Source organism: Camelus dromedarius, chromosome 15 (assembly GCF_036321535.1).
Source record: "Camelus dromedarius isolate mCamDro1 chromosome 15, mCamDro1.pat, whole genome shotgun sequence".
NCBI lineage: Eukaryota > Metazoa > Chordata > Mammalia > Artiodactyla > Camelidae > Camelus > Camelus dromedarius.
In genome coordinates this window covers 18,846,284-18,861,417 of record NC_087450.1, presented here as the reverse complement: position 1 = coordinate 18,861,417, position 15,134 = coordinate 18,846,284, and the positions used below count along the sequence as shown (strand labels likewise).

At 38.2% G+C, this 15,134-nt stretch overlaps 1 protein-coding gene and 1 long non-coding RNA gene across 2 annotated transcripts in view; one reads left to right on the top strand and one right to left on the bottom strand.

Moving 5' to 3' along the window:
• Positions 1-1,099: 1,099 nt before the first annotated feature.
• Positions 1,100-6,792, bottom strand: TMEM17 (transmembrane protein 17). Its single transcript, XM_010989779.3, has 4 exons — positions 6,601-6,792; positions 4,547-4,650; positions 4,280-4,393; positions 1,100-3,363 (listed from the first exon to the last, which is right to left on the bottom strand). Exons 1-4 carry the CDS (start codon positions 6,698-6,700, stop codon positions 3,085-3,087), a joined length of 597 nt encoding a protein of 198 aa, XP_010988081.1. The 5' UTR covers positions 6,701-6,792; the 3' UTR covers positions 1,100-3,084.
• A 113-nt stretch (positions 6,793-6,905) lies between these two features.
• LOC135322973 (uncharacterized) overlaps positions 6,906-15,134 on the top strand; it is a 31,993-nt gene continuing 23,764 nt past the window's right edge. Inside the window, exons 1-2 of the long non-coding RNA XR_010384029.1 lie at positions 6,906-7,091; positions 11,979-12,093. This is a non-coding gene — a long non-coding RNA (uncharacterized LOC135322973). The remainder of the gene's footprint in view (positions 7,092-11,978; positions 12,094-15,134) is intronic.

Here is a 15,134-nt window from a genome sequence, read left to right as displayed (position 1 = left end):
TTTTAAAATATAAAATGATTTTTAAAAATCTTAATAGGTTTCACTGAAGTTTATTTTACTGCCACTGACTTTATCCAGGCCAGTTTGTTCTCTCCAAAGTTAATTCATCAAGTTCTACCTCGAGTCTAACCGTTTCAGTGCGTATTCCACACTGTCTTCAGAGAGATACTTCTGAAATGTATGAGATTCCACTGGTTAACTATTCAGGGATTCCGAATATTAAAATCTTAAGCGAAGCTTACTAGCTCCTCCCAAGCTTCTCTGTCTTACTCTGTGTCCTTTCTTCTCATGCACCCTCCCCAGCAGTTTTATCAAACTACCTGTAATCCCTGAAACAGTATGTAGAGTCACTAGTATTTCTGTCTTTCAATACTGAAACGAACACTTAATTACCCACTCAGTCTTCAAATCTCAGTGTTACTTTGTTTGGGAAGGCTTCTGAGAGTCATCTTTTACGGTGCCATCTCTTGATCCTACACTGCCCCTTCACACTGTGCTATCCCTGATTTGCTCATCTGCTTTTCGCAGCAGACAGTAAACTTCTTGCTATTGTGTGACAGGCAAATGCAAGTGCGTGTGTATGTGTTTAACGGCGCTCCCCATCCCTGCCACCGCATCCCTTCCCTGTACGCTGACTGAGAGGAGCAGTGAATGCTAAATGGTGCTGATGGAGGGCTAGTGTGCTAATCCTGGACCCCAAGTGCTAGGGACAAAGAGGGGAGATGCACTGAAGCCAAGGACTGTTAGCTGTCACGTCTTTACTAGGGAGAAACTCATCCAATGCACCTCCATAACGAAATTAGACTTTTCCACTTTGTCTTAAAGTTGGCTTAACAACTATTTTACCTCCAACGTTGTACCATTTCTTTATCTATGAACCCTCCACTATTCCTGGTACATAGTAGGCATGCAAACACAGACTGATTAGTTAAAAATCACTCTGATTTACAGGAATTTACATCCACCTTGTCTGTAATGAGAAAAAGCCCCTGGAAGGAAAAAATATAAAAAAAGACTTAGTATTTGTGAAGCTCAACATCCTAACTAGAAAACTTTAGAACAGTGTTGTGAACATCGGAAAGGATGATGTAATAGGAAGTAAGTGATGGACAAATTTATTCAAATAAAATTAAAATAAGGACTGCCTAAACTCCAAATGTGCTGACATGTAAATTTCTTCCCCATCTCAATTTTCATATGCTTACATAGGGAACCAGGTACACTCCAATAGAAAATGTTGGTTCAGCCTAACACAAAATCATGGCTTTATTGTTTAGATGAAAAACAAATGACTTGGTCATGTTCTCAGTTGACTTTCTTAGTTCCCCTTTCCCACCCTTATTATATCTGTATATCTGCATTTTAAGCAATATTATTATTACAGCATTTTTTAGTTTAATAAATGAAACACATTTTCCTAAATTTTTATAACCTTTAAAATTTTTGATGATACTAACATTTTAGTGATTCTCTTAACCTTAAATTAAAGTTTAAATGTGTAAAAGGCTCTGATATTTAAAATTAAAAACTCTGGAAACAATTAAGTAGACAAGTCTTTCAAAAAAAAAAGTAGGCAAGTCTTTCTTGATCATCCCCTTAATTTATCTGCTATGAAGATTTAGTGTTCCTATTTTATATTTTCTTATAAACTCACCTATCTATTCCTATGTGAAAACAAATGCAAACAAATACGTTTTAGAATACTGTCCAAACAGAATTCCTATTTTGAATTTCAAATTATTGAAATATACCTAGTGATGACTTTGTTATAGGGAAAAGATTAATCAGCCAGTGCATGGGGGAGAAATCTTTGAACTTTATATGTAATAATAAAAAGCAGAAATAATAAAATTAGCATAAATAGTTTGATCAGGGGTGATTAAGAGTGGGAAGTGAAAACATATTCAAAAATTAAGAAATACAAGAACGAATAAGGCACAACATGGAAATCCTAAAATGAACATGAATTACAGAAAAGGAAAACTGGAAAGAATGACTTTTAATGTAGCTACAACTGTCTCTCAGTAAAATACATTACTTGTAAAGGCAGAAGAAAGACAATATTATATCCCTTAAGACAGTCCAATAATCACTGAAAAATAATGTTCAGATACACCCAAGCAAACTTTGTTCTTAACAAAATCTCCTTAAATAGGCTTCTCCTATTAGCAAGGGAACACACCCATTTAAGATCATGAGTGGAGCCCCTCTGGCCATCCTAGCTCTGTGTACTAACAGGCACCCTGGTTTTCAGATCAATTTTCATGTGAATTTACTGTGTATGAAGCAGTTCAGTGACTAACGATTTAGTAGCTGAGATCACAAGGGTTCACGTGCCTAGTCCAGTGCCCACTACATGGAAGACTATCTGATACATCTACTTTTTGTCTTCTCTGGCAACCCTGTCATAAAAATAACAAACCCACAGCCTAAAAGAACTGTACAGGAATGAGTTCTACAGACATTTTAACATAAATATCTTATAATTATAAAGACATTCTGCACACCACCACCATAAATACTGAATGTGGTTTTATGAAAGTTACACTTTTAGGATAAAAATATTTCCTAGATGCCATGATAATCCACCTATTTTCTCCTTAACTCTAGTATAACAGTTAAGACTAGGGTTAGAATTCAACCCTAGCAGACATCAGAATTTGGTGTGTTGGTTTACAAAATGTAGTCTAATACATCAGAATACTGACAAGCATTTCCATGTGCTTCACGTGTACTGCCAAGTTTAAAAGAAACATACACCATTCTAGCTCCAGGTACTAACTAGAAATATTATAGTCAGGATGTAATACCCCCAATACAGACTTCTACATACCTGAAGAAGTCGACAACAACAACAAAATGAAGATATCTGGCATCACGTAGACAACAGGTAGGCTTTAGGGTTGATTTACTGCTTTCATGTGATGTACAGACAGTCTTATTGTTGCCCCCAGCCTTGGAAATTCAGAGCTAGAGAGTATACAATTCAACACTTGATTTGTCCTTCTCATGCTAGCCCTCTGGTGTTCTAACTCTTGCAGTCTTCTGGAATGATCTTTCTGATTTCCACTCATCAGCACTGGGTCAAATCTCTTCTAGACAGGATCTCATTCTTCTCATGCCTCCTCTGCTCTCAGAGAGCCGGTCAAAGTCCTGGAGGTGGAAACGAGTTGCCAACTGGTTTACCATTTTCCTCATGGTGAGAAATGCTGAAATGACTTGGAAAGTAAGGAATGTAGTGAAGATGATGTGAACTGCTTTTTCCAAGGGCAGATTCGTTAGGCCTTCATTAAAGAGCAGGAAAAGAATTAAAGGCAACTGCAGTAAAAGGCTCAAAAGCCAAAAGCCAGCCAACTCAGGAACCTGCAATGACACACATGATGAGCATCAGATCTGTGAAGCACGGCCTTTTGTTTATATTGATAAGCAAGTACTTAGCGCTGATTTGAACCTACATTTTGAGCTCTGTAATTCAAAAAAAGTGTAACATGGTCCTTGTCCTGGGAGAACTTACAGTCTGCACTGGAAGAGAAAACTAACTTATGTGACAGTCCTGGAATACTACACTTCAGTGAATAATTAAGAGTTCCACTTAGAGTTACAGGCTAAATGCTACAAGAAGTAAGAGAGTAAGGAGGGTAGGTTAAAAAAAATTCAAGGACAGAGGCTTTTAAAGTTAAGTATAAGGAAGGAAGAGGCAAGAAGTCAGGTCAGCAAAGATATGGAATGAGTATGACTGGGAACTGACACATCAGCCTGGAGTGGATGCTGGGTTAGGAAAAAGCAAGAAATACAGTCGGCCAGGCGGGGAGGGGCCTAATTATGAAGGGGCTGGGAGACCACAGAAATCTTTAGGCAGCATCCCTCAGTGCTGCTAACTGTAACTGCTTAGGCAGCATGATGATTCAGAAAACATGTGCCTGGCATAGGAAATGAGTTTGTAATTTTCCTCCATTTTCTTATTCAGAATCCAAATAAACATGTTTAATTGACCAAGTATTTTCAAGACTGGAAGAGGGAAAACTATCAACTCTGAAGTGTTTACTATGTTCAGGTCCTTCATATAAATTATTTAATTTAATCATAAAAACCTGTGAAGTAAATATTTCTCCCACTTTCTATACGAAGAAACTAAGGCTCAAGAGATTCAGCAGTGATAGCCGTGGTAAAGGTGGAAGCCCGGCCTTTGCTCTCTCCACCGCCTCCCACTGCCTTTTCCTTGTTAGGAAAGCCCTACTGCATCCATATGCAGTAAGAGACAAAGCCAAGAAGAGCCTACCTTCTCCTGCAGATTCCCCATGTAGCCCAGGTACAACCTTATGACTTCAATTAAGGTGACTAGGATGATGACAGTGACCACAATGAATTTGTAGTAATCAGGCAAGACTGAATACTGAAAACACAAAAATAAACATGTTTGTAAAATCTTACATAGTGTAAAACTGACCAGAGATTTAAAAAAAAGTATGTATTTTAATTTTATTGACAATGTAACAACTCCAGGGATGGCAGAAGAGACCGTGGCAGTAGTGAAACATGGATTTACCTTCACCTGAAGCATCGTGATGCTGCTCACCCACCAAAGTGGGAAAAAGTAAGCGTTAAAATAAAGTGACATCTGCAATGCCAAACTGGAAACCATTTCATTATCTACAGAAGACATAGAAAAGGAACAAACTCTTAATCCTGGCCTGTGCCCTCAAGCCCTTTAGTTCCTTAGTATTAATAACTATAGTATCAGCTCAACAAAACTTTGAGTTTTAAGCCTATTTATAATCATTGACAGTGAAAAGAAATAGTCATCATAATACTGTTTAGTTCCTCTACTGGCTACTTGGGGGTACATTTCACAGTTTTAAATTACTTTATCATTTTTCCACTATAGTCAGCTGACTTTTCTGCATACTACAGGTGTAAGTTAAACGTGGACTATCAATATAAATCTATTTAACAGGTAACAATAATCATTACCTCCTTTGTAGAGTTCTGTGCAAAGAGTTTATGAAATGGACACTTATGATACATAAAAACTAATCTCTCACATGTAAATTAATCTCACATAAAAACTGTCGTCAAATTTTGCAAAGTTTTTATGTTAGAAATTTTGTACACAAGCATCTTGAGTTATGCTATGTCTGTATTTCAGCAGATCAAACTTATAATCATGCAGTTGAAAAATCAAGTAAATATGTAAATGAACCTTGAAAGCACAAGACATGATTTGACTAAATTCTGCAAAAGTACAAGCTGAGTTCTGTAAATGGAATTTAAATTAAAACATTATATAAATCAGGGGTAGGCAAACTACCAGCCAGCTGCCTGTTTTTGTATAGCAAGTGAGCTAAAAATGGGTTTTCACACTTTTAAATGGTTGGGGAAGGAAAAAAAAATCAAATAATAATATTTTGTGACACTGAAAATCGTATGAAATTCAAATTTTAGTGTCCATAAATAAAGTTTTATTGGAACACTTCCATGTCTATTCAATTACCATTATCTATGGCTGCCACAGAGACCTATGGCCTGCAAAATTTTAAGTATTTACTACTTGGTCCTTTACAGAAATCCCCCGACAGTTTACATCATCAGATTTTAGTTCCCATTAGGCCTTAGCTTTAGAATCAGAAACATAAAACCCTGATTTTCCAATTGTTTTTCTCTGTACATCCTAAATCATGAAGAGGCCTAACTTGGAGGGACAGGCAAGTGATCTGTGAAGAAATGAAACCATGGGAACTGACTTTTCTCTGTCCCCTTTAAAAAAAAATCTCTAAACCAGGCAACAGGAAAAGATTTCTACTTCTCGGCATAGTTCACTGATAAAAACTGTACGGGCTTAGTTGACAGTATGTTGTCTATCATCATGATTTAAGAGGGGGAAACTGTTTTGGAGGAAACTGCGTTGTCACTTGCCATGCTGAATGTAGCATCGTGGTATTTTGTTACTTGATTTAGGGCAAGCGTTATATATAGGGGAGGGGGAGGAGAAGGCAGGGAGAGGGCGAGTTTTGTTGAAGGCAGCTGCCACTCTGGAGTGTTGAAAATAACTCGTTAAAAAAAAAAGTCTTTCCATGTCTTCAGCCAGAAAATAGGCTTGTGGTGGAACGTACTGGTTCTGCTGGGAAAGGAGAAAAGGAAAAGATATCTTACGGGGGTGGGGGCGGGTGTGGAAGGGGAAAGTGGGAAGGGGAGATTGCCCGGGCTGTTTTCACTCCATCCTCGCCAGAAAAGCCAGGGCGGACGCCGCAGACGAAAAGCATTCGGCATCCTCAGCCCTCTTGGAGGCCACAGGATCGGTCATGTGCTGCGAAAGCGGCTTCTTTATTTTTCTTTTTTGAGGAAGGCTGGCGCCACTTCGGCCGCCCCGCTTGCAATTCACCGAACAGGCCGCAGCACGATCAGCCCAGGACGGCTGGGTATCTGGTCCCAGCCCCAGCCCCAGCCCTCGGCCCGGCCCCTCCTCCAAGGCGCAGCCCGCACCGCGGAGAGCCTGCTGAAGGCGAAGCCGCCATTTTAGGTCTGGGCAAAGTCCGGCCGCTTCAAAACCCGCGCCTGGTCCTTGGCGGGCCACACGCCCTGCGCTGGGCCTCGGCCACTCACCCGGACCCTCGCTATACTCCGGCCCGGTCCGGTTAGAGTCGCTGAACATGGTCCGGCTGAAGTTTCCCAGCCGCTGGCGGACCGGATCCGGCAGCTCCATCCTCGGGCCTCGGTAGAGTTAGCTGCTGGATCTCCCGGCGCCGCGGCGCTTTCAGGTGCCCACGGCGACCGGGCGGCGCAAGGCGCGAGGGGCCGGGCGCACGCGCGGCCGCACTGCCGGGCTGAGGCGCCGGGCGCCCACGGAAGCTAGCGGCGTGCGCGGGGCCGGCTCCTGCCTAGTACTTCAGCCGGGTGGAAAACCGCAGATTCCTTAGTCCTGCTTTAAATTCTACCATTTAAAAAACGAATATAGTGATAAGTAACCTGGGGTTGGATTGTGATACAGGGAGCTCTGACACCTTGCCAGTGGGATACGACCTTTCTGGAAGGAAATATAGAACGAATGCAGAGCTTAGAGAATACTCATGACCCCGTAGTTCATGCGTGTGTGTGTGAGTACATGTACTCTCTTCTGGAAATATGTATTATTATATATTAGGAGTATTGTATATATACATACCATATATACGTATACACATATACTTTCTTATGGGGTATATTATATATATTAGAAATATATACACATATATACATATATATTTGATGGAATACATTGCAGCAATTTCAAAACATGCAACGAATATTTGATGATATGGATTAACTTTAAGTAAAAATAAAAAAAATCAGAAGTAAAACTAAATAAGAATAAGCCTAATCTAGTAAAATGTGTGTGTAAACATGTGGGAAGGAGAGAGGGAGACGATGGCACAAGTAATGTGGCTTCAAAAAAAGACTAGAAGGAAAATAATCCAAAATATTAATAGTAGTTATTTCTAGATAGTAGGCTGTGGTGATTTAAAATTTTTAAAACTTTTGTGAATTTTCCAGCTTTCTCGCAGACAAGATATATTATTTAAAAAATCTATTTAGGTATAATATACATATAGAAAGGGCACAAACTGAATATACATTTGTAACCAGCACCCAGATCAAGAAACAGCCTTACCAGCATCCCCAGAAGCTTACCCTTCTGTTCCCGTATACTCACTAACCCTCTACTTCTAACTGACCTTTCCTGATTTTCAATAGCATGGAATAGTTTTGCCTATTTTTATTCTTTATACAAAAGTAATCTTACATTATGTACTTTAAAAAAAAGCTACCTCTGCCCTCAAAATTATTTTTATGAAATTCCTTCATATTGTTGAGTGTAGATTCTTCTTCCTTGAGGTGTAACCTCAAGGTGTAACATAAGTTTATCCATTCTACTGTTGAGCAGCTGTGTAATTCTGATTTGGAGCAGTTATGATAGTGCTGCTTTTGGTGAAAACATGCCTTTTGGTGAACATATGCATACATTTGTGTTGGACTTATTCCTAGGAATGAAATTGCTGGCTTATGATGTATGACTCAGCTTTAATAGATACTGCCAACAGTTTTCCAAAGTGGTTGTACTGATTTCTACTGCCTCTAGTCATGCATGAGCATTTTATTTGCTGCAAATCCATCACCCATACTTGTTATTTTCCATACTTTTCTTTTAGCCTTTCTGATGGGTATGTGGTGAACATTATTTTTGTATTATAAAGGAAAACCACACATATTTATATAAATGTCAAGAGGATGATATGGGAGGAAATAGCTACAAGGGTAGAATTTCAAAATAATTCAACAAATATTTATTGCATTCCTCCTTCTTGTGGGGCATTGTCCTAGGCTAATTAGGGATATAGTTCCTCCACATCAAGAAGGTCAGCCAAGTGAGAGACATGGAAACAAATAAGTACAGTACATTTTAGTAAAGGAACATCGATGAGGAAGCAGTTAATTCTGGTTGGGGATGTCAGGAAAAAGCTGGCTAACTCTGCTTCTCTTCAAGGTGGAGCTCAGGCCTCAGCATCTCCAAAAAGTTTTTCAGGACCTCCCTGAAGCTGGCTTAAGTGCCCTCCACTGTGTTTCTCAAAGCATCTTCCTCTTTGTTCCTTTGGTCACAGCACTAGTCATGCTGTACTATAATTGTCGATTTATATCTGTTTCTCTTGCTAGTTCACAAGCTCTTTGAGGTCAGGGATGGACTTTCATCTTTATATTCCAAACACTAGCACAATGCCTGACCTAGAATCAGAACTAGATGACTATTGAATGAATGAAGGGAATGAAAAATCTAAAGACCATTCCTTTATCGTCCCATTTCTAGTTCAAGGGCTTAGCCAATCTTCATATAAGTGTTACTCTATAAAATGGAGAATTGATTTATCAAAACACAGTGAATTGTAGCAACCAAAACAATTTTAAGCTTAGCAACAAAGAATAAATTTTTGTCTATTGAATTAACCAAGATTTTTATAAAGGGCACAGTGGGGCAGGGAGCCTCCTGCTCTGCTGATTGGAGTATAATTTGGGCAGTCTTACTGAGGAAAGCTATCAATAATATGTTCAAATTGCCTTAATATATTCCTGCCTTTAACGCACTAATTCAACTTTTTGGCTCTATTTTGGGGAAATAATCATAAAAACAAATAAAGTTTTGTACACTAGGATATTACTTCTAACGTTACTGATGTTTGTTAAAAAGATAATAAAGTTAGGGGAGCATTTGAAGTGTCCAACCACAGGGCCTTGCTATGCAGATTATGATACTCATGGTAAGATATTGGGCTGTAATGGAAAGGATGCATTTGGAAGCAGAGACAGCAAGGTTCAAATCCCCTCAAATCTGGAGGCGTAGGTATAGCTCAGTGGTAGAGTGAATGCTTAGCTTGTAAGAGGTCCTAGGTTCAATTCCCAGTATGTCCAATAAAAACAAAAAGTTTTTTAAAAATCATCACTTTGCCGCCTAAGAGCTGTGCAATTGCTTTCTGACTTTTTGTTTTGTAAAGTGGAAACAGTGCTAACTTACTGTTATGGTTGATGTGAAGATTATATAATTAAACAAGGCTCTCTGTAAGTGGTAGCTATCATCAACACATCTATTAAAATATGTGGGAAGAAGAAATACTTACAGTGGAGTGAAATCATGCTAGCGTTTAATTTTCTGGATTCAGCTGTACCTGTGATGCAGTACCTCTATTGCGTTCCTGGTAAAGGCAGTGAGTGCTATTAACCGTAAAACGGTCCATGCATATTAACCAAATTCGTCAAAAACCTGAGTGAATTCTTTTAAAGATATTTTTCACAGCATGGAACAAAGATGTGACACGTCTTGTTCAGGCTGCAATTATTTCATCAAAATCCGGGAGGAAAAATTAATAGAATTCTGGGTATTTTTCCTTTTAATTTTATTTAGCATTCAAATTTCCTGCAATAAGCATGCATTTCATGGTTTGAAACAAATCTTATTAAAAATAGAGGGGAAGAGGCAATGATGGTACAAAAACATATTAGAGAAGAGTTTTGAGAAGAAAAGTTTGTGGTTTGGAAAGAATCCTGCCATTGTTGATGTCACAAGTGGTCCAAAGGGCTCAAAAAACGTTCCAAAATTTACTTTGTTAGTTGATGCTCACAATTTTATGGGGAGCCACATTGGTAAAATACTGCAGAACAGAGAAGAGAATCCACTTTTGTGAAATCAGGAGACTAATATAATTTGGGTTTCCCATATTCTAGACCTATTACCCAGGATCAAAAGTAGAGAAGTATGGAGTCTCCGTTCTTAAAATCATGGGACTCATTCCCAGGAAGATTAATAAATAACCCTGTAAAGTTAAACTGTTTACTTCTTACAACAGTGTTGATGGTCAGAGTAATAATTGCTTCTCTAGTAGCTGTTTAATGTATTTCATTGGGGTTTAATTGCATTTATCATTTTCTTTCTTAAATATTTATTTTCACAAAAATTTTGAGCCTCCTGCAACAGTTTGTTTCTCTTTGACAAGAGGCAATGTTATCTGATAATAACATATTCTTCTTTGTGACAAGAGACTGATTTGGGGAGTTATTTAAATTACCCCTTGGCATAATAAAGATATAAATTCTTGGTGGGGAGGGTATAGCTCAAGAGGTAGAGCACATGCTTAGCATGCACAGGGTTCTGGGTTCAATCCCTGGTACCTCCTCTAAAAAAAAAAAATAAAATAAACCTAATTACCTAACCTCGCCAAAAAAGAAAACATTCTTTCCACTTGATACTAATAAAGAGTTTAGAAAAAATATTTTAAAGTGAACATGTTATTCCATTTATTGCCTTAAAATGAGCTGTGAGACATTTATAAGAATGAAGAGAAATTTAAAAGATTAGTTATATATGTGGGTACAGTATCTTCAGATATGATTCCATATTGGCATGCAGAATTTAAAGTCCTGTTCTAAACTACCTGAAGTGTAATCTTACCATCCTCAAGTTGTCAGTGGATAATCAAAAGCTTTCTGAATCCCAAGTACGAGATATTCTATTCACAGTACTTTTCAAAGGTTTATAAGAAAGAATTGTGCTGCGAATTACACAGAAAGTCCAATCTCATGAAAGGAATTGTTCTTACTATATTAAATGATATTTCAAGAGTAACGTTAATATTCTGTCTTCAAAGACATCTTCATTGAGCATTTTTACTAGAAAGTGCTTTTCCCTTTAAAGTGCTGTTTATATCATAGTTTTTTGTTTCTGTGGTGTTTCTTTGTGTTAGATCACCACACTCTTTATATGCTACAGCTAGCACTGCTTTGGGCGTCCAACTATGTGGGAAATGGGAATGACAAACAGGGAAGATCAGTAAAGCAAAACCTTTAAGGAAACCTTAGATCTGTCAAGTGAATTGTGATACTGATTAGAAGCAAGTGGCCATTTTACTGAATAAATAATAAGTTCCATTTTTAGTGTGATAGTATTACTGTGCAAATAATACGTTTTCTATTAAGCTGCATAATGTGTACATTATGTTCCCCTTTCTGAAAGGAAATTAATCCTTATCTTTTATTGACTATCATAAAATATTGCTCCCTTCCCAAATATTGATACATCTTACCCCCTCTGGCTTGTTTTAAATTGTGGTTCTGTGCTTTTAACAAATAGTACACTTTGTCTTCAGTAACACTATACATTTCTTAGTCATGTTCAGTTTTGATCCCCAGTCACATCAAGGTTGTAAGAGTAGAAATCTTATAAATGGGCAATTTAGTATTAAAATGAAGGGTGTACACATAGGTAAAAAGTTCAAACATATTTGAATGATTTATTATGTTTATATCAATGAATAACACAACCCTCCAAATTTTCTTGAAGGTAAATTTGCTTTGCAAAATAGGAAATCATTGCAATTACTCCTATATCACATTCCCTTTCCTACTGTATTTTTAGTTAACACAGAATTGTTCTTCTTTCTTTCTTTTTTTTTTTTTTTTAGACACATGCTGTGAAGATTAACAGAGGTTCCAGGTGGTTGGAGACAAGTGTAATAGGATGTGAACAGGGTTGTTCCCTGGGCCCTGGCTAAGTTCCAAAGCTGTGCACAGAGGGTGGTAAGTTCACACAGTCTGAGTTCAGGGACCACCTATGGTTAGGCCAGCCTACTGAGAAATGTCTTTTCAGGCAGACAGCCCTAACACCAAACATTCCCCAAACCACCCCATCCCTACTGCCAGAAGTATAAGGAAAGGGTGAATAGGGAGGAGGTTAACTTTTGTGGAGTAAAATATTCATAAGGATACCCTATTCCCTGCCTTCACCTCATTCTTACTATAATAAAGGAGATGGAGCTACTTCTTCCTCTCAAGTCTAGAGAAGAGCATTCAGGAGAGTTGCTTATAAAGTTTAGAGATGCCCAACCTTCCCGCTCTGTTAGGTAGGCTGGAGACTGGTGATTGTCTCAGCGCTGATCTCTCCTGGCCCAGCAGAGTGCTTGGTGGTCTAGGACAAGGAGAGGGTGCAGAAGAGAGTTGGCCTCGATGAGAGAAGGGATACCACAGTGGCGCACATTGTCCCCTCCAAGAGAGGCTGCTCATTGGACTCCTCGTGGAAGGGGTCAAGGAGGTGCAAGATATGTCTTCTTAGGCAGCAGGGAGGCACTCCAAGGACCATCATCAGTGAGGGAGCCAGAACTTGGATTCTCTCCAGTATAGAGACCATTGGAAATCTGACAGGGTTAATGAGAGAAGCAGCAGCATCCTAAAGAGAGGGAATTGCCTTACTGGAGAGTCACCTAAGATAGCTACTTCCCCATTTCTCATCTTGTCCTAACAGTAGAAGCAAAGCACCCGAAAGAAGGAGAAGGAAGGTGTAAAGAGTACAGCACTCCCACCCCCAAATCCTCCCCCCACCGCTCCCCCCACATATACGCCAAGCCACTAACAGCAGACTTGTCTGCCTTTCTCTGGAGGGAAGGGAGGGAAGGGAGGGAAAACAGTTTTAATTCAATTTGAAGCTTAATAGAAAATGAGCAGAATTGAACCTTACTTGCTAGAATGAGATGGTCCTAATTACTTGAAGAGGCTGATAAATGGAATCCAGCCAAGGTGTGATGGAGAGAATTGACAGCCAGCAAGAAAATGGCAGGGGCAGAGCACAATGAATGGCAGGGGGTATTGTTAGAAAAATAAAGCTATTTCATATTTGTAACTCAAGGAATTATGAGTCCTCAAGGAAGTAGTTTCAAAGACAAATAGAGTTTTACTTTTCACAGGGGAGTGGGATGATCGATTCTGAATAACAGACTGGTGAGACATATCAATTCAAGTAAAGAACTACAGTGGTTTTATTTTTTTCTTAACTGAAGGATAACACGCACACAAAAAAATCCACAAATCAAATGTAGATCTCCATGAATTTTGACAAAGTGGACCCACCTGTGCAAACAGCACCAGATCAGGAAATGGAACACTACCAATACTAAGAAATACCCCCGTGTGTCCCCTTTCAGTCAGCACCCCCTTCCCACTAAAGTCACTACTCTCCTTATTTCTATATGGGTAGGTTAATTTTGTCAGATTATATTTTATAGAAATGAAGACCTATATTATATACCTTTTGTGTTTGCTTCTTTCACTCAACAACACATTTGTGAGATTTATGTTGCCATCCATTTTCATTGCTGCATAATATTTTGCTGTTTGAATATACCATGAATTTTATGCATCCGATTGTTTGTGGACATTGGTTGTTTCTGTTTTTGTTTTCCGGTCTGGGGCTATTACAGAGTGCTGCTGGATTGACTGGCTAATATTTTATCTAGGACTTTCACATCTATGTTCCTAAGAGGGATTAACCTTGTAATTTTCCTTTCTTGTGATGTTCTTGCCAGCTTTTAATATCACAGTTACACTGACCTCATAAAATAGTTGGAAATATTCTCTCTTTTTCTGTTTTCTGGAAGATTTTGTGTAAGATTTGTGTTTTTCCTATTGTGTTTGAAAGAATTCACCGAAGAAGCCATCTCTGACTGAAATTTTCTTTGTGGGAAGATTTAAAATTATGAGGTTTTTTTGAATAGATGGAACTACTTATGTTTTCTATTTCCTTTTTCCCCACTCTGGTAAGTTGTACATTTCTAGGAATTTATCCATTTCATTGGCATGCAGTTGTCTGTAATTTCCTCTTATTATTATATTCTTTTAAAAAATTGAGGTATAATTGACATGCAATGTTATATTTGTTTCAGGTATATAATATAATGATCCAATATTTGTATGTATTGCAAAATGATTATCACAATAAGTCCAGTTAATATACATCACATGGTTACAAAATCTTTTTCTCATAATGAGAGCTTTAAGATTTATTCTCTTAGCAATTTTCAAAAATGCAATAGAGTATTGTTAACTATAGCCACCATGCTGTACATTACATCCCCATGACTTATTCATTTTATAACTGGAAATTTGTACATTTTGACCCCCTTCACCCATTTCACCTACCCCTACCCCTTACGTCAGGCAAACACCAATCTACTTTATATCCATGAGCTTGTTGTTCTGTTTTTTGTTTGTTTGTTTGTTTAGATAGCATATATAAGTAAGATCATACGGTATTTATCTTTTTCTGTCTGACTTACTTCACTTAGCATAATGCACTCCAGTTCCATCCTTGTATTACAAATGGTAAGATTTTGTTCTTTTTTTATGACTAACTGATATTCTGTTGTATATACATCTTCTTATCCATTGATGGACACTTAGGTTGTTTCAACATCTTGGCTATTGTAAACAATGCTGCAGTGAACATGGGAGTGCATTTATCTTTTTAAATTAGTGTTTTCTTTTTCTTTGGATGAATATATAGAAGTGGAATTGCTGGATCATATGCTAGTTCTATTTTTAATTTTTTTGAGGCACCTCCATACTGTTTTCCATAGTGGCCACACCAATTTACATTCCCACCAACAGTGTACGAGTGTTCCCTTTTCTTCACATCCTTACCAACATTTGTTATTGCTTGTCTTTTTGAGAATAGCCATTCTGACATGTGTAAGGTGTATATCCTTAATGCTGTTGGATCTATGCTGATGTCTCTTCTTGGTATTGGTTATTTGTACCTCCTTTGTTGTACTTTCTTTGGTTTTTTTTTT